Source organism: Mytilus californianus, unplaced genomic scaffold, assembly GCF_021869535.1.
Source record: "Mytilus californianus isolate M0D057914Y unplaced genomic scaffold, xbMytCali1.0.p SCAF_14, whole genome shotgun sequence".
In the NCBI taxonomy this organism is placed as follows: Eukaryota; Metazoa; Mollusca; class Bivalvia; order Mytilida; family Mytilidae; genus Mytilus; species Mytilus californianus.
In genome coordinates, this window is record NW_026262626.1 from 6,989,408 (window position 1) to 7,009,102 (window position 19,695).

At 31.6% G+C, this 19,695-nt stretch overlaps 1 protein-coding gene across 1 annotated transcript; it reads left to right on the forward strand.

Annotated features, from left to right (window-relative positions):
* The first annotated feature begins 407 nt into the window (after positions 1–407).
* LOC127724113 (60S ribosomal protein L13a-like) lies at positions 408–18,261 on the forward strand. Its single transcript, XM_052230969.1, has 7 exons — positions 408–481; positions 1,937–2,009; positions 5,480–5,545; positions 7,954–8,055; positions 12,229–12,374; positions 14,700–14,822; positions 18,137–18,261. Exons 1-7 carry the CDS (start codon positions 464–466, stop codon positions 18,218–18,220), a joined length of 612 nt encoding a protein of 203 aa, XP_052086929.1. The 5' UTR covers positions 408–463; the 3' UTR covers positions 18,221–18,261.
* The last annotated feature ends 1,434 nt before the right edge of the window (positions 18,262–19,695 follow it).

Consider the following 19,695-nt stretch of genomic DNA (forward strand, 5'->3'; position numbering starts at 1 on the left):
GATCAGGAAGAATGTTGTTGTTAGTGATAAGGGTATCCTTCTTTTATTGAAATGATCAAAGACTAGACAAGATCACAATTACACACATCAGGTTTCTCTATGCTGCTCAGTCGAGCCATTAATATGTCCTGTTCGAGCTTACAAACATCTTGTGACTTTAATACCTGGTAATAAGTATGCTCCCGTTTTTGCTTTACATGTCAATGGTAAATTATTGTCTTTATCTAGATCCGTTTTTCAGAGAGTTAATTGTTCTTGTTGGTTTAGATCCTTCAGTTTATTCTTTTCATTCGTTGAGGGGCATTATATCGTTCATTCTAATAAAGCACCTTTCGCCAAACACTATTAGTTGTCAATTACGGAAAATATCAACGTTGTCACAGTCAAAACTTGAATTTTATTCTGTTTCCTGTTTCTCGTGAATTTAATATTGTGAACCCCGTAGTACTTCCTTTTTTTCAACATGGGTTTCACGGAGAAGGTGCATAACTAGTTGTTTAGAATTTTTACCAATAATACATGTCGATAGAACGAAACATGCAAAAAACCAAAATCCCAAAACAATGAATGATATCCACTGTTATATATCTTGTAATCCTTTATCGAAATAAATCACCACTGCAGTCATTTTGACATCGTGAAACCCACGTGTTGACATTCTTTCGATTTCGCTGTTTTTCAGTATTCATTAATTTCACTGATTCAAACCATGATGATTCATGATCAGTCAATAAAAAACTGAGTGGTGATAAAATTATGAAGGTTTACAGAAAATAAGGAAAGGTGTCTCTTTTTTCGAGAATTTTGCTCTATAGTCTTATTGGACAAGTGCCTGTTCGGTCTATTATAGACCGAACAGGCACTTGTCCAATAAAATGAATTTTGCTAAGTTAGAGTATATGTATAAAGTAATAAGTTGAGTACTTTGGATGAAATACAGGTCCAAAATCTACAATGATCAGTAAAGTAGTGTGTTAATTCAATCAATCGAACAATCCCCCCATTTTTCAAATAATCCCAAGATTTGACAAGAAACAAGTCATACTTGCCAGGCAAGTCTCGATTCAGAAAGGCCAATGATCAAAATGACATGGGATTTCAGTCCAGAAAAAAAATTGTACATCTGATCATATCTGAAACCAAAGAAAAAAATTAAAATTTCACTGCATGTAAATATTCTGTACTTATTTCCAAATAGTCTTTTCCTTTATGGAGAAAATCTTTAGAAATATGGTTACTCTGCTGGTTTTGTATTTTGACCCAATTCTGTAATGAAAGTAGTGTAAGTTCATGACCATGTCATAGCTGCTGGTTTTCACTCTGTAGTAGAACCTGGTACAACATGCAGGTCAGGCCTATTGTATATTATTGATTTGAATATTTAGAAAAAAATGAATTCTGGGACGACTGGTTTCGTATTCTTTCATCAATTATTCCAATTTTGACGTGTCAATTCCAATGGTCAATTGGAAAGTCTGATTAAAGTTAAAACAGAAGCAATATACTGTAACAATGCTCAAAATTTATTTAAACTTCAAAATATTTTTGATTAAATTTGCATCCATGGAATAAAAATCAATTTACTCATTTTTTACTTTTTAGTTACCAATCATGTTTTTGTTTCTGTTAAATGAAACAATGTTCTGATCTTAATTGGACTTAAAAATCTGTTCTCTTTAAATATAAATATATTTAGATAAATAATGTCTAAGGGCCTGAAATTTGAAACGAGCGTCACATGACCTACAGTTACACCTCCAACTTGGCACCAAGGAAAATAACTTAATGTCAAATCATTACAGTCATATTGAAATCTATACAAGTTTGTTCATTCCATGACTTCTGGCATGAATTTGACCATTTGAAGAAAAAGGTTCAAATCCTCTCTAAATGACCAGAATTGTGTGAATCAGATTTCTAATATTTTCTTTTCCAGCCCATCATCATTGATGCCAGGGGGCATTTAATGGGACGTTTAGCTGCAGTAGTTTCCAAAACAATTTTACAAGGTGAGAGCATTAAAAAAAAAACAGTGTTTTATTAAAGGGTCACATCCTTTTAGCAAATATGGCCGTATTTACACCACAAACTTCTCTGGGTACAGACAAACCTGTGCATCTGGAAAAGTTTTAGAGCATGGCTGGACCTAGATATATAAAATTAAAATGCATTTTAAGTTTGAAAATATTAAAAACTAAACTGGATTTTTCTATTCATTTTCTTTTTCATTCCTGTAGACGGTGCTATAAGTTGGGGAAAGAGGTTTGAGAAGCTCCTCTCATATAATAAGTGTGAGTTGTATTGATTTGAATGGACAATAGATATCTTAAAACAATAGGTGATTTAAACTTGTTAAACTCGAGTGCTTGTTTATTTTGCTATCTGCTGCAGAATGGAAAAAAATGCACATCAAAATCCAGGTAAGTTTTTAAATTTCTGGAACATAAACTACATATAGCTATCAAGGTCCAGCCATGCCTTAAAACTTTCTCAAATGCATTGCGTAGATTTTGTGGTATAAACACTGCTATATTTTTCAATTCCTTTTGATGAACCTTAAAGAGAAAATAGAAATGTCCAATTTGATTTTTGTCGAGCCTGCAACTTTTGTCACAAAAGCGAGACATAGCGATCCTACATTTCGTCCTTGGCGGCGTCCACAAATATTCACTCTGGTTAAAGTTTTTCAAATTTTAATAACTTTCTTAAACTATCCTGCATTTCAAACAAATTTGGACAGAAGCTTATGATCATAAGATAGTATCCAGAAGTAATATTTGTAAAAAAAAAATCCTGTTTATCCGTATTTTACTCATAAATGGACTTAATTTTTCTGCCAGTTAACATTACATTCACTCTGTGGTTAAAGTTTTTTAAATTTTAACAACTTTCTTAAACTATCCTAGATTTGTACCAAACTTGGACAGAAGCTTGTTTATAATCATAAGATAGTATCCAGAAGAAAATTAAAAAAAAACCAAAAAAAACCTGTTTATCCGTATTTTACTCGTATATGGACTTAGTTTTTCTGCCAGTTAACATAACATTCACTCTGTGGTTAAAGTTTTTTAAATTTTAATAACTTTCTTAAACTATCCTGGATTTGTACCACACTTGGACAGAAGCTTGTTTGTGATCACAAGATAGTATTCAAAAGTAAATTTTGTTAAAAAAAATCCTGTTTATCCGTATTTTACTCATAAATGGACTTAATTTTTCTGCCAGTTAACATTACATTCACTCTGTTCGTTAAAGTTTTTTAAATTTTAACTACTTTCTTAAACTATCCTAGATTTGTACCAAACTTGGACAGAAGCTTGTTTATAATCATAAGATAGTATCCAGAAGAAAATTAAAAAAAAACCAAAAAAAACCTGTTTATCCGTATTTTACTCGTATATGGACTTAGTTTTTCTGCCAGTTAACATAACATTCACTCTGTGGTTAAAGTTTTTTAAATTTTAATAACTTTCTTAAACTATCCTGGATTTGTACCACACTTGGACAGAAGCTTGTTTGTGATCACAAGATAGTATTCAAAAGTAAATTTTGTTAAAAAAAATCCTGTTTATCCGTATTTTACTTATAAATGGACTTAGTTTTTCTGCCAGCTAACATTACATTCACTCTGTGGTTAAAGCTTTCAAAATTTTAATAACTCTCAAACTATCCTGATTTGTACCAAACTTGGACAGAAGCTTGTTTATGATCAAAAGCTAGTATCTGGAAGGAAATTTTGTAAAAATTTATTTCCTGTTTTTCCGTATATTACTTATAAATGGACTTAGTTTTATTCCAGTTAACATTACGTACAGTCTGCAGTTAAAGTTTTTAAAACATTTATTAGATTCATAAACCTTCTTGGATTTTTACCAAACTTGAAAAGAACTTCTTACAATCAAAAGATAGTATCTAGAGGAAAATTTTAAATAATTTTTTCCCCATTTTTGTTGAGCTTGCGACTAACAGCAAAGTAGGCGAGACACTGGGTTCCGCGGAACCCTTACAAATTTTTACATTGTAGTTTCTTTTATAAAATCTTTAATTAATATTGGTCAGAAGAAACATCCTCTGACCTCAGATACCAAAATAAATATTTGTCACCCCAATAATGTAAAGGAGCTCAGTATTTTTTAAGATTTCAGTAATAAAAAGATAAATCCAGAACCAGTGTTCCAGCTTGAATCTCAGGGCAGAAGGGTGCTAGTTGTCTGAAAGGGCACACTAGCGTTATAACCCAGATTTTAAGGGCACTGTTGGACAGTGTATAAATTACCTTGAATATTGCTAGGCTCATGCAGCTGGAGAACATTAGTTGTATTTAAACCATATTCAGAAATTAATGTGTTCTTGATATTGGTTCCAGTAAGAAATTTTTTTTTATCAAATTATCATACCATGAAGCAAAGCATATATATATCATTTTGATAACTAGTACATTTGGTAAGGAAAATAATCATCAGAAATTTCAATGTTTTATAACTTATACCAGTCTATGAAAATAAACAAGTAGTTTTGAAAGGTGGAGTTATACATGCAAAATTGAATGTTTAATGTAATTAAATTATCTACATTTAAATTACTTGTTCAAACATATAGTATATATGTTATTGAGAGTTATTTATTATCATTTGAATTGTTACAAAAAAGTATTTTTAAGTGCACACCAAAGTGCTCCTTAGTAAGGAATTTTATAAATATAACAGGTGAGACTGTAGATGATCATATTATAGTGATGCAATAAAATATTCCAGAAGGTATAAACAGTTACTTTTTTCTCCATCATTGTTAAAAATAATTTTGTTGAGTGCTCCTATGTCAGGAGGATTATAAAATACAAGAAGTAAAACAGGAAGTGAATCTTGTTATGTTCAAAGTACAAATTTCTTTGATTCTTCTTTAAATTTCATACTCATGGTTATGAAACAAAACATTTTTTACCAATTAAGTCAAAACTATGTATGCCTTTTGAAATTGTTAAGATTTTATTTTTTATGTTATGCCTCCTGAAATAATTTTTTCAGGTGTACATGCTGTACATAAACATTACAAATGGATAACATGTGGACATTTCATTCTGTATTAAATATCTAGTATTTGTTCAATAACCTTAAATCCACTAATTAGCAGTAAACAATCATTAACAAAGGTGATAACACTGCCAAAGCACTAGGTATTTAACTTAATCCCATTGTCAGTTAATTAGTGTTACACAATCAGTTAGCTAACAATTTTACCGGAAACGCCGGTAGGCATGAAATTTGGAAATTTTATTTTTTTGAAAAGGCAGAGGGGTGCATTCTTTTACTTTGGAGGGCAGAAGGGCGGGGGTAAGGGCACCAAGGGCGGGCCGCCCTTCTATTTAGGGCAGGCGGGGACACTGAGAACAGTTTCTTGTGCAATTTTGATATTTTTATAAATTGTGAAAAGATAAAACCCTACCAACCTTAAAACACTTAAAATATTGTATTCATTACAGGACAAAGAGTGGTTGTTGTAAGATGTGAAGGTATCAACATCTCTGGCAACTTCTTTAGATCTAAGTGTAAGTAAAATGTTATAAGAATTTGAAAAAAAAGGGCAGAAATGATGGTAGTATTGCAAGTTTTCAATATAAAAATGTACCGTCAGCTGTCTTGGATTTTAAAGGTACTGTTTTGAAAGAATATGGAATTCAAGAATAAAAAAGAAATTCTGTCAAATGTCTCATTATAAATACAAATTTGCCTGTATTGAGTAAGCATTGCAGTAGTTAAATGATGATTGTTAAACTTACCTACATTGTCTGAATGTTGTGAAGATAATTTATTCTGATGCTGCTGTATGCTGAAAGAGCTACACATGACTAATTTGTATAGCTTTGATGAATGTTAAATATACACACATTGGAAAAAAGGCTCGCAGGTGGAACATCGATGAGTCATATGATACCACTGATAAACAAGTGATCAATATCACCTGAAATACCAAAATTTTACTTAAGGTGTTCACAGAATACATTAAAATATGTGTTCATCCTGTCGAGAGTACAGAAAAATTTGGACTGATTTGACTGATCAAAAAGTTACCAATCTAATCTGTTTATTTGTTTACAATCTCAGTTGTGAAATATTACAAGAAGTCTATTGACCAAAGCACACACTTCTTAGACGTGGCCCGGCGTGTCAAACCAAAGACTTTAAAATTGGTATTTGCTTCTCCTCCGCTAAGCACGCAGCATTAATGAGTAAGAGCAAAGACTGGTCAGCTTGGAGTCTGGAAAAGGTGACATGTCTTCCTGTGGACTGTTACCTTGTGAACTGGCACGTTCAAAATCCAGCTCAGCAAGTTGGTCTAGTACAAAGCAGGGTTAATATTCATATTACATTTACATAGATATAGGAAGATGTGGTATGAGTGCCAATGAGACAACTCTCCATCCAAGTAACAATTTATAAAAGTAAACCATTATAGGTCAAGGTACGGCCTTCAACACGGAGCATTTATTCACACTGAACATGTTCTCTTTCTGAATATGCATACTTATTTGCTGCTGGACGTTAAGCAGTCATCCATCATCATCATCTTAGACATGGCCAACTGATAACAGAAATATGACTATTTAAATGTAAAAGCTGTAATTTACTTCATTCAGTATTATATATGTAAATAAATTTGACATTCAACACATGCTTCTATAATTGTAACTTTATACAGTCAATGTTGTTTGTATATATATATATATTGAAAATTGATACATGTATCTGTAGGAAATAAATAAAGTGGTTGTTATCCCCAGAATGTGTATTTTTTATATGCTTTCATACAGTTCAACTTCACATGTAATGAACTTGTAGAAACCAAGAGAATGGTGATTTAATTAAAAGTCTACAGTTAATTTTTGAACAATAAAAATTGCACTGATGATGATCTATTTCTTACCTACATTGTCTGAAGTTGATGTAGAAAAAATATTCTGATGGTGTGTTTAAGTTGACTGTCTAGATTTTTTTTTAAAGAGTCCATCTAGTGGACAATTATTCCATGGGAGAACAAAAAGGGTCAGTTTGTAGATATCTGCAACATCTATGTTAAGCAAATATATAAAAAATACAAACCCCAAAAATAGCAAAAATACCTGAATATTTTGGAACACAGCCACTGCATTCAGGCTTCTAAAACTTGTGTTTGCCCTTAAACTTTTCATTTTTGATGGTGTTTTGTGACATAGATTTCACTATAAATGACTATTATCTGTATGAAATTTAATTGATTTTCTTGGGCAAATGGTTTCAATATATACAAAATATGAGAACAATGGTGAATTCATGTTCACGTCTTGTCCATGGTGTTAAAAGTTCTTTAAAAAATTTGCACATTAGACTGTAATAATTAAGATTATTGGACCACACAGTTTTAACTAGATTGTTCCCTATGTGAATCTGTAGAGTTCTTTTGATCTTCCCAAGACGGTTCTTATAAACAGTAATTTTTACTGTATCAAACAAATTTAGATTCTTAAAAACAGAGACTTGCGTGTTCTTCATAAAATTTCTTGATTAGTGAAATAGCATCAGTGATGATTGTATTCTTACCTACATTGTCTGAAGTTGATGTAGAAAAAATATTCTGATGGTGCTTCTCAATTTTATATTGTAACAAAGTCAGAAACAATTGGGACCATAAAAAATTTACCACAAATCGAAGAAAGACAAACAATATCATGACCATATTAAGATTAAATGAACAATTATGGAAACATTGAACAGAAAATTTAATATTGAGCAGCACCACCCATCCTTTCTAAAAATGGTGAGTGGAAGTTTGGTCTCTGAAAAATCAATCAGAAAAAAATGATTTTTCTGTAGGCTAGCTTTTATCCTGAGCTGCTACATTGAATCAAATTAGCTACATGTATTAATTGCAAATTTAGGTAGAATAATTGATATTTATATGTATTTTCTTCTTTTACAGTGAAGTATCTTGACTACCTGAAGTTAAGATGTAATGTCAAGCCATCCCGTGGCCCATTTCATTTTAGAGCTCCAAGCAAAGTATTTTACAAAACAGTTAGAGGTAATGTTGGTGTTTGTGAAGTCAAGAGATAAATACACAATATAGTTTTTGCATTTTATAAATATTCCTACTAAAAAGAGAAATGTGGTATAAGAATGAATTTTTTTATGTCTGTAATTGTTGACAATAAGATATAGCATTGTGCTTCCTTGCACTGTGCCACAGATGTAGCATAAATGCCTAGCAGAGAAATCAACTTTAACAGTTGCTATGGATTTGTATATCTTGCTTTGAGGTTTAGGCTTTCACTCCATGTTAAGGCCTCACTGGGACTTTTGATATTAAAACTTTTTCTTTTGTTTTAATAGGTTTTGTCAAGTGAATTGAAGGATTTTTTTTTTTTGTTATTACTGTAATACACCTTTTCCTTCTTTTCAATAAAATAAAAATAACTCCTTTTTATACGACCGCAAAAATTGAAAATTTTTTGGTCGTATATTGGTATGACGTTGGCGTCGTCGTCGTCGTCGTCGTCCGAAGACACATTGGTTTTCGCACTCTAACTTTAGTTTAAGTGAATGGATCTCCATGAAATTTTACCATAAGGTTCAATACCACGAAAGGAAGGTGGGGATTGATTTTGGGGGTTATGGTACCAACAGTTAAGGAATTAGGGGCCAAAAAGGGGCCAAAAATAAGCATTTTTGTAACCTCCAGACAATAACTTGTGTGTAAGTGTATGGATCTCTCTGACATTGTACCACAAGGTTCCATATCACAAAGGGAATGCTGGGATTGATTTTGGGGGTAATTGCCTCAAAATTTTAGGAATTAGGGGCCAAAAAAGGGGCAAAAAACAAGCATTTTTCTAGTTTCATGACAATAACTTGTGTGTAAGTGTTTGGATATTTCTGAAATTGTACTACAAGGTTCCATATCACAAAGGGAAAGCTGGAATTGAGTTTGGGGGTAATTGCCCGAAACGTTTAGGAATTGGGGGCCAAAAAGGGGCCAAAAATAAGCATTTTTCTAGTTTCCAGACAATAACTTGTGTTCAAGTTTATGGATCTCTCTGAAATTGTACTGCAAGGTACCATACCACAAAGGGAAGGCTGGGATTGAGTTTGGGGGTGATGAATCATAAGGGGGTTCAAAAAATTTGGGGGGGGAATTTTTTTTTTCTTTTTTTCCTTTTTTTTTTCTTTTAAAATTTTCCATTTTAAGTTGGTTATTTCTGATTAATATTTAAAAGCAAATAATAATGATATGGTAGGAGATACACACCAAACAGGATGTGTAAATTATTATATAATAAGTATTGTGCAATAGCAAGAAATTTTCAATTGCACAGTATTGCACAATTGCAAGAAATCTTCAATTGCACAGTATTGCGCAATAGCAAGAAATCTTCAATCGCACAGTATTGCGCAATAGCAAGAAATATCCAATAGCACAATATTGCGCAATAGCAAGAAATTGTCAATTGTACAGTATTGCACAATAGCAAGAAATATTCAATTGCACAGTATTGTGCAAAAGAAGATACTTCGTATAAATTGCTTATTTCTTGATCAATTTCAATGGGGTTTTATTCTTGAATTCTTGGGGTTCTTTAATATGCTGAATCTAACCGTGTATTAAGTTTTTGGATTTTGGGCCCCGTTTTTAAATTGGTCCACATTGAGGTCCAAAGGGTCCAAAATTTAACTTTGTTTGATTTCATCAAAAATTGAATTATTGGGGTTCTTTGATATGCCGAATCTAACCGTGTATTTAGATTCTTAATTTTTGGTTCCGTTTTCAAATTGGTCTACATTAAGGTCAAAAGGGTCCAAAAGTAAACTTAGTTTGATTTTAACAAAAATTGAATTTTTAGGGTACTTTGATATGCTGAATCTAAACATGTATTTAGATTTTTGATTATGGGCCCAGTTTTCAAGTTGGTCCAAATCGGGGTCCAAAATTAAACTTTGTTTGATTTCAACAAAAATTGAATATATGGGGTTCTTTGATATGCTGAATCTAACCATGTATTTAGATTTTTGATTTTTGGGCCCCGTTATCAACTTTGTCCACATTGAGGTCAAAAGGGTCCAAAATTAAACTTTGTTTGATTTCATCAAAAATTGAATTCTTGGGGTTCTTTGATATGCTGAATCTAACCATGTATTTAAAGTTTTTTATTTGTGGACCCGCTATCAAATTGGTTCATATTGAGGTCAAAAGGGTCCAAAATTTAACTTTGTTTGATTTCATCAAAAATTGAATTATTGGGGTTCTTTGATATGCCAAATCTAACCGTGTATTTAGATTTTTAATTTTGGGTCCTGTTTTTAAATTGGTCTACATTAAGGTCCAAAGGGTCCAAAATTAAACTTAGTTTGATTTTAACAAAAATTGAATTCTTGGGGTTCTTTGATATGCTGAATCTAAACATGTGTTTAGATTTTTTATTATGGGACCAGTTTTCAAGTTGGTCCAAGTTGGGGTCCAAAATTAAACTTTGTTTGATTTCAACAAAAAATGAATATATGGGGTTCTTTGATATGCTGAATCTAAACATGTATTTAGATTTTAAATTTTTGGCCCAGTTTTCAAGTTGGTCCAAATTGGGGTCCAAAATTAAACTTTGTTTGATTTCAACAAAAATTGAATATATGGGGTTCTTTGATATGCTGAATCTTACCATGTATTTAGATTTTTATTTGTGGGCCCCCTATCAAATTGGTTCATATTGAGGTCAAAAGGGTCCAAAATTAAACTTTGTTTGATTTCATCAAAAATTTAATTATTGGGGTTCTTTGATATGCCAAATCTAACCATGTATTTAGATTTTTAATTTTGGGTCCCGTTTTTTAAATTGGTCTACATTAAGGTCCAAAGGGTCCAAAATTTAACTTAGTTTGATTTTAACAAAAATTGAATTTTGGGGTCCTTTGATATGCTGAATCTAAACATGTGTTTAGATTTTTTATTATGGGACCAGTTTTCAAGTTGGTCCAAGTTGGGGTCCAAAATTAAACTTTGTTTGATTTCAACAAAAATTGAATATATGGGGTTATTTGATATGCTGAATCTAAACATGTATTTAGATTTTAGATTTTTGGCCCAGTTTTCAAGTTGGTCCAAATTGGGGTCCAAAATTAAACTTTGTTTGATTTCAACAAAAATTGAATATATGGGGTTCTTTGATATGCTGAATCTTACCATGTATTTAGATTTTTTATTTTGTGGGCCCGCTATCAAATTGGTTCATATTGAGGTCAAAAGGGTCCAAAATTAAACTTTGTTTGATTTCATCAAAAATTGAATTATTGGGGTTCTTTGATATGCCAAATCTAACCGTGTTTTTAGATTTTTAATTTTGGGTCCCGTTTTTTAAATTGGTCTACATTAAGGTCCAAAGGGTCCAAAATTAAACTTAGTTTGATTTTAACAAAAATTGAATTCTTGGGGTACTTTGATATGCTGAATCTAAACATGTGTTTAGATTTTTGATTATGGGACCAGTTTTCAAGTTTGTTCAAGTTGGGGGTCCAAAATTAAACTTTGTTTGATTTCAACAAAAAATGAATATATGGGGTTCTTTGATCTGCTGAATCTAACCATGTATTTTGATTTTGGACATTGGACCATAATAGGTAAATTAAAAAAATTGTTCTTAGACCACATTCTTTCTGTGTCAGAACCTATGCTGTGTCAAATATTTAATCACAATCCAAATTCAGAGCTGTATCAAGCTTGAATGTTGTGTCCATACTTGCCCCAACTGTTCAGGGTTCGACCTCTGCGGTCGTATTAAGCTGCGCCCAGCGAAGCATTTTATTACTACTTTATACTGATGAGTTTGTATGTATGGTGTAGCTTGAATAAAATGCTAAGTTGTAATCTATAATGTTAGTTTAGAGTAAGACAAGGAAAAATTAAACAGAAAGAAATGAATGATGATTTACCTTACCTACCTTGATCTATATGAAATGGAAATTAATATCTGACATTTCTTTCTGTTTTATATTTCATGTGCAGTATGAAGGAAAGTAAACCAACCTAGCCAGGTTGACCTTCATAGCTGAAGTGTTGGAGTAACCTTACAGACATTATAACTCCTTTTGCAGTAATTTAATAAAGTATCTGCTGCATATATACCTTTTTCAAGATTTAAAAAAGTTAAATAATCTGTGCCTTATTTTTTATAAATATTGAAAAATTTATTTATTATTAATGTAAATATAGGAATGGTACCACATAAACAAACCAGAGGAAAGGAAGCTCTGGCCAGACTAAAAGTGTTTGAGGGTATTCCCCCACCATACGACAAACAAAAGAGACAAGTGGTACCATCTGCACTCAAAGTACTGAGACTGAATCCAATGAGGAAGGTAAAGATCTTTATAGTAGAAATGTGCTATGTTCCCATCTACTTTTGATTTCGTTATTCCCCTGGTTTTGATTTATGCTGTTGCAGTCCGTAATATTGATTGAGGCAATGTGAGGGAAAATTTAACTGATAGAAATGAGTGATGATTTTACCTTACCTACCTTGATCTATATGAAATGGAAATTAAAATCTGACATTTCTTTCAATTTGTTGTTGTGTAGTAAACAAATATAAGTCAATTTACCTGTGTAAATGCAAAGTGAACCCTCATCACTGAAGTGTCGATGTTTTTGTTCAACATTGTAGTTTTAAACATTATATTTGTGGTAAATTAATACATCAGTTGTACTGCATAAATACTTCTTCAAAATTGAGAGAAATGCATACCTCTTGCAATAACTCATTTCTTGAAACATCTTCTAAATTATGGGCGGTTCCCAAATATATTCTAAAGGTGGCGGGTTAGAAAGGCACTTGCAATAAGTTTAAATATATAGGTTATGATCATTTTAGAAAGATAGCCTCAACAATAATATGAAATAGTCAATTAAATTTTATGCATGGAGGGATAAAATTAAAAAATGCTTTCAAAACCCCATAGCTAATTTGGCACACCTACAGTGTAGACATTTTTCTTTTTGTTTATTTTGTGACAGGCTTGTGAATATCATGAAAATAATTGGCCTGATATAGATCTGTTGATGATGAGTTACTTAACACCGAATCAATTGTTGATTTCTCATGAAAACAAACATGTACCACCAACTGAAACAGATCATAGAATTTCCTCAAAATATAGAAACATATGGGTCTTGTTCCTAAAAAAAAGATTTTTAACAGAAAAACAGATTTTTTAAATCCACTTTTGGCAGTCAGGGGTGCTACTTAAACAAGTGATTTCATCATCACTTATTTCAGTGATTTGATAAATTCAGTTATCACCTATTTAAGTGATTTTAGTGTTTTCTTTGATCTTCAAATGCTAATTTCATTGATTTTCCATATTTTCACAATCTTTTCTATAATTTTCCTACATAAATCAATTATCCCTTTTTCTTTGTATATTAATTTCACCAGTGCGCTTGGGCAGTAAGTTAGTGCCCTAAAGCTTTTAAAAGTACCCTTGGGAATTTTTCTGTAATCAAAAATTCATTAACTACTCTTACTATCAGACAAAGATCAACAATATTAGGTAACCTGATTGGTTTTCTTAAGAGTTAGAATGATCTACTTCAAGGTTATGACCTGATCTACAAACTATTCCAGTTTTTGCATATTTTAAAAAACTGTAAAAGTGTCAGGCTTATCAAGCAAAAGACAATTTCTGCATATACATAGTTGTTTTTTCAATGGAATTATTGTCTTTTTACCAATAAAAAAATCAAGCTTGTGGGAAAAATATCAAGAACATGTTATAAACACTTATTAAAGTGATTACATTTTAACTTCTAAAATTACTTGTTTCAGTGATTTTAAAAAGTCTGTGTGAAATTTTTTAATATTTCACAGTCAAAATCACTTGAGGGAGTGATTCTGAAATCACTTGTTTAAGTAGTACCCCTGACTGTTTGGAAGACAAAAAACATGTTATACGTAATTTCATGGCTGTTTACTCTCTTGGGACATTTTCCTATTTGGAACTTTTTGTTGAAGATTTGTCATACATTCTATCTTGCATGGTTTTCTATGATATATATTATAAAACATTTGTAAATAACAATTTTCCCCAAGAATATTTACAAACTCCCTATACCCTAGTAGAAGCCCCAAAAAAAATAGCTGTAGTTCTCTTATCATGGACATATTGATGATGATTTACTTAATCACCGAATCACATTATTGATTTACAGTGAAAACAATCATGTACCACCAACTGAAATATGTCACAGAGAATGCAACTACAGTTAATTGTCTTTTAAATGGCATGACATTTTTGCAGCATGTATGATTTATTTCTCTAATGGAATAATTTAATATTAGTAAAAGGAACACAACAGACAACATCCTTTGATTTTGAACGTTTGGGTTTTCGTTGTCTCCCTTGTGAGACTTAGTCCGGTGTTCTCCACCATGAATTTCATTTAGCATTTTGGTAAACAAGTAATTTTAAAACACCATCTTGTTTCTAGAATAAATAGCATCAAATCTGTAACACAATCTGTATAATTTCGCTTCGGCTTGCTGTTTTCCTCAGAGTCAACAAATGTTAATTTTGTAATTAGGTCACACAAACTAGATATATCTCTGTGTAGGTTTATTTTTGAGATATTGATTGTATTCCTGTTTCCAAGTCCAATTTTTTTGATCTCTATAAAACATATTTTAGTACTGTGATCTGAACAGACTGTCACATGAAGTTGGATGGAAGTACCAGAGGGTTGTCTCATCATTGGAAGCCAGACGTAAAGTCAAATCAAAGAGATTCTATGAGAGAAAGAAGAAAATAGAGGTAGCTTATCAGTGACATAATTAATATCAACATTCATGACATGTTAATGATGATTTACTTAATCACCGAATCACTTAATTGATTCATAGTGAAAACAAACATGTACCACCAACTGAAATATGTCATGGAAAAAAAGAGTTACCATCAGAACGCTGTACTATAAAAGTACTGATGTCTTAAAAAAAATAATATAACAGTACATGATTATTTAATTTTGTGATGAACCTGCATGTATTTGTATGGTTTCAAAATAACTGAATTAATTTTCATGTTGTTGGGTTGGTGTCTTGTTTACATATACTTAACCTCTTTTGTTAGTTGTCGATGTGAAAGATTAAGGCTAATTGTTTGTTAAATTAACATGGGGAAACAAGCATTATTTTATTTGGCAAATATAAAAAATTAAACTTCCTGTGTGAATAACATTCTGTGCAAGGGTTTTTGCTGTATTTTTTGAATTTGCATGAAAGAGCCCAATTTAAAAAAATATATACTTGCGTCATTAATTGTATTTGCTGTAATTTCATATGACACCATAGCCTGTGAAAGCAAATGTAAGAAACAAAAATAGCAATGTTGAAGTTAACTGGCTTAATTTGGAAATTGGAGAAAATTGAAATTTTAATCCCTGTTTGTTTGTACAAATTGGTTCACTTTACATGCATTTATTGAATATTCTGTGAACACTTGTATTAGTATGGAACATATTTACCATGCATTTCTGACATGTTGATGATGATTTACTAATCACCGAATCACTTAATTGATTCATAGTGAAAACAAGCATGTACCACCAACTGAAACATGTCATGGCAACAGAAGGTACAATTTAAAGGATATACAAACCTGTTGGTTCTCAGCTATTTCTGTTGTCTAATTAAAATGTCTGTTATGGTCATCAAAACAAGCTAAAAAAAATTATTACAAGTATTATTGTCTGCTTTTAGAAAATTGTTCTTTAAGTTGTGAATGTTTTAACATTTTTACACATGCCTGCAAATAAACTAATGCAGGCATAGTGCTTCCGCACTAAAAGTTAAAACATAGACACCTGCTTATTAGCTTTGATGCAGCAGCCAGACACTAGTAAAGTGTAAATTGAAAGGTGCATTGTTATATTCTAGATAGGTATCATTCCAAAAGTATTGAACATGTCATTATGACATAAAGGTATCATTCTAAAAGTATTGAACATGTCATTATGACATAAAGGTATCATTCTAAAAGTATTGAACATGTCATTATGACATAAAGGTAGAAGTAACATAAATTGTTGAAAGTATCTTTAATAAAAGGAAATCAAAATTATATGGCAAAAATCAACTTATTGTACACTTTTTTAATTTGCCAAATTTTCCAAAAGTGGATCATTAGGTCTTTAATAATACTGATGCCTTACATGACATTTTTAAAATTATCTAATACATCAATAGTTAAAGGAATTATATGGCCCGTTAATCTAACAGAATATTAAAATTTGTCCGATAAAATAAATGTTTGTAACATTTTTAAAAAATCATTATTAATTTGATATTTTTTACTTGTTTGTTTCTGTTAGTTTAATGTATACTCTCAACATATTTCATTTTAATCTATACTCAACACCTCCTTTCATTAAGATTAAAGACTAATTTCAAGAAAATATTGACTAAATTGACATAAGACATTTTGTGGAAATTTTTTGATGATTACAAAAACAATTTCTTTGTGAATAACTTTTGTGCAAGGGTTGTGTTATTTTTATACGCCCGTTTACGGGACGTATTATGGTATACCGTTGTCCGTCCGTCCGTCGTCAACATGTCGGACATTAATTCAAAAACGCTTTAACCAATATGCATGAAACTTTGGTGAATTGTTTATATCTATTGATGTGAGCTCCCTTTCGTTTTTTTTTAAATTTCAGATTTACCGTTTCAGAGTTTTGGGGTTTTAGTCATTAAAAAAGGGGGGGTTTTCCAGTTTTCGGACAATAACTCAAAAACAATTTCACCAATTTGCAAGAAACTTTGAATTGTTTATTTCTATCGACATGAGCTCCCTTTTGATTTTTATAAATTTTAGACTATACGTTTCCGATTTATGGGTGTTTTTTTTTCATTACAAAACGGGGGATTTTCCAGTTTTCGGACAATAACTCAAAAATGCTGAAAGCATTTTTTATGAAACTTTCGTAAATTGTTTATATCTATTGATGTAAGCTCCCTTTTGATTTTTATAAATTTTTGATTTTACGTTTCTGAGTTATAAGATTTTATTTGTTTATAGTCTGACAACAGATTTACTAAGTATTGCGCAACAGCACAGTGTATTGCACAACAACACAGTGTATTTTACAACAGCAAGAAATCTTTAATTGAATATAAATTTAATTCATATAACCAATTTCAAGTTCTTTGACTACATTTATTCAGAAACCTATAATATGTCAAATATTTAATAACAATCCAAATTCAGACCTGTATCAAGCTTGAATATTGTGTCCATTTTTGCCCCAACTGTTTAGGGTTGGACCTCTGCGGGCGTATCCAGCTGCGCTCAGCGAAGCAGTTTATTTAAATCGGCATTAAAGAGCTTCCACTGCTTATTTATACATATCACTCAACATGCATTTATTATATATTCCTTGCAAATTTTATTTGCATCATTGCTGAACACATTTCTGTACATTTGTGACATGTTGATGATGATTTACTAATCACCGAATCACTGAATTGATTCATAGTGAAAACAAGCATGTACCACCAACTGAAACATGTCATGGCAACAGAAGGTACAGTCAGTGGGCTCTATCAACTTGCTGATTCTAAGCCATTTCTGTTCCTTTGTCTTAAATTTCTGATAATGGTCTCCAAACATTGCTAAAATTTTGCTAAATGTATTGATATCTGTTTTTAATAGAGTTTAAAATTAGGTATGGATGTTTGATATTTAAACAGCTAGTACTGTAAATAAACTTAAGGAAATAAGTGTATTCTAATTTATTGTTAATGTAGTTTCCACATAATTCAACATGCATTGCCTAAATTGCTGATTCATGATGTAACCATAAATTAATGAAACATAAAAAGGTTCCAGATAAGAAAGAATGGGAAAAAAACAATATAAAAAAGAAAGAATTTCAAAGTGAAAGCCGGCATCATATCAAGGCAATAACAATCTGGCTTTACATTTTAATTGGCAAGTCAATCCCTCCCTTGACATGAAACATTATTAACAGCATGTATACAGAAGTATAGTTAACATTGTATGAATGATAGTATGCTACAACAAAAGTTTTTCCAAAAAATACATATGTAATATTTTCATTACAGGCACTCCGAGAAAAGGCAAAGAAGAATATTGCAAAGAAAATATCACCATACCAGAAAGTTATAGAAAGCTATGGCTACCATTAAAAGACAATAAACCTTCTGGAAAGAATAAATGATTTTATTAATTTTTTATGAGATGAAAACCAACAACAGTGTGATTTATACAGACCCTTTTATAAAGATAGACATGTTCTGATATGAGAAGGTGTAGCTTTGTAATGGAATAGCCTTGTCATTGTTTGTATCAAGATTAGTTTGTCTTATTTTGATGAAGGTTTCTAAACGTTTATTTGATGGCTGTGACTATAAAGTGCATTCAATGAAATGCTAACGACAATATTTTATTCTGAAAAGTTTCTCCCTACCTGTCTCTTTTATGCTTTGTCTTATGGTTGTGACACCTTGGTTCTTCTGTAGATTTCAAGCTAGAACTTGTTAGTGCTATGTATTGAAATGTTTCATTCTAGATTGCCATGTGCTTTCTGTTCTTATCTGATACTCGGAATGTCAAGAGTAAGGCACCACATTATCAAGATCAAACTCAAATTGAAAGCATTACTTTAAAATCACAAATGACTGTTGTATGGTAACAGGTATTACAATAACATAATAGGTAAAAGTCCAATTTCAAATTTTTCTGTTCTTTGACCACATTCATTGTGTGTCAGAAACCTATGCTGTACCAAATATTTAATCACAATCCAAATTCAGAGTCGAGTCCATACTTGCCCAACTGTCCAGTGTTCGACCTCTGCGGTCGTATCCAGCTACGCCATGTGGAGCATTGTATTGGCATTTGCATAACATTAAGGAATAGTTGTCAGTGTGAAAAGATGGAAGAATGAATTGTTCTTATACTCTTGAAATGAAAGGTGTTGATTTATTGCAAATATATAAATTTGTATGTATTTTGAGGTCCCACCTTGAAGTCAAAAAGCTAGATTATGGTGTTTATCTGATGGTGGGGTCAACTGTTGCGTAGTTAAAATGTTTGTTTGTGGATGGGTGAGTTCAATGGAACCACTTATAAGTCCATGATACTTGCTATGCAGTTATAAAAGCATTTCCACGGAGATAGTTGGGCCCTTTTCCCTCAGTCATGACTTTGAAACTTTTGCATAGTTGAAGTTAGTGATTGTGGTGAATCAATGATGATTAGTATGCAGCTGTATAAGTATTGGTGCATCTCATTTCCGCGGAAATTATTTGGCCGGTCACCAATGGATCATTGACTGAATATTTTATGTGTTAAAGTATTGCTATTTTTTTTACAACATCAAAATTACATACAGCCTAACAGGCAAGACATATTTCTCTGTCAACAGTTGATGTGACTTTGGCTTCAAGAGCTTGTCTGCAGATCCTCACTATCACACTTAAAAGATGCAAAAAATACACACATTCAGTTGATATTAAAGGTTTGTGAACCACTATTTATGCCAGCTTAATAGTAAACTTCAATCAAAATATGGCATTGGTTGTTGGCTTGAATTACAATATATATTGGGTATAATCTGAATGGTGTAAGCACCACTGGTGTTAAACTGATAATCATAACT

Bases quoted from the DNA above. Each gene is read 5' to 3' on its own strand.
- LOC127724113 (XM_052230969.1), top strand. The intron at 8,056-12,228 runs GTAATGTTGGTG...ATGTAAATATAG, and splicing joins ATTTTACAAAACAGTTAGAG to GAATGGTACCACATAAACAA. The intron at 14,823-18,136 runs GTAGCTTATCAG...TTTTCATTACAG, and splicing joins AGAGAAAGAAGAAAATAGAG to GCACTCCGAGAAAAGGCAAA.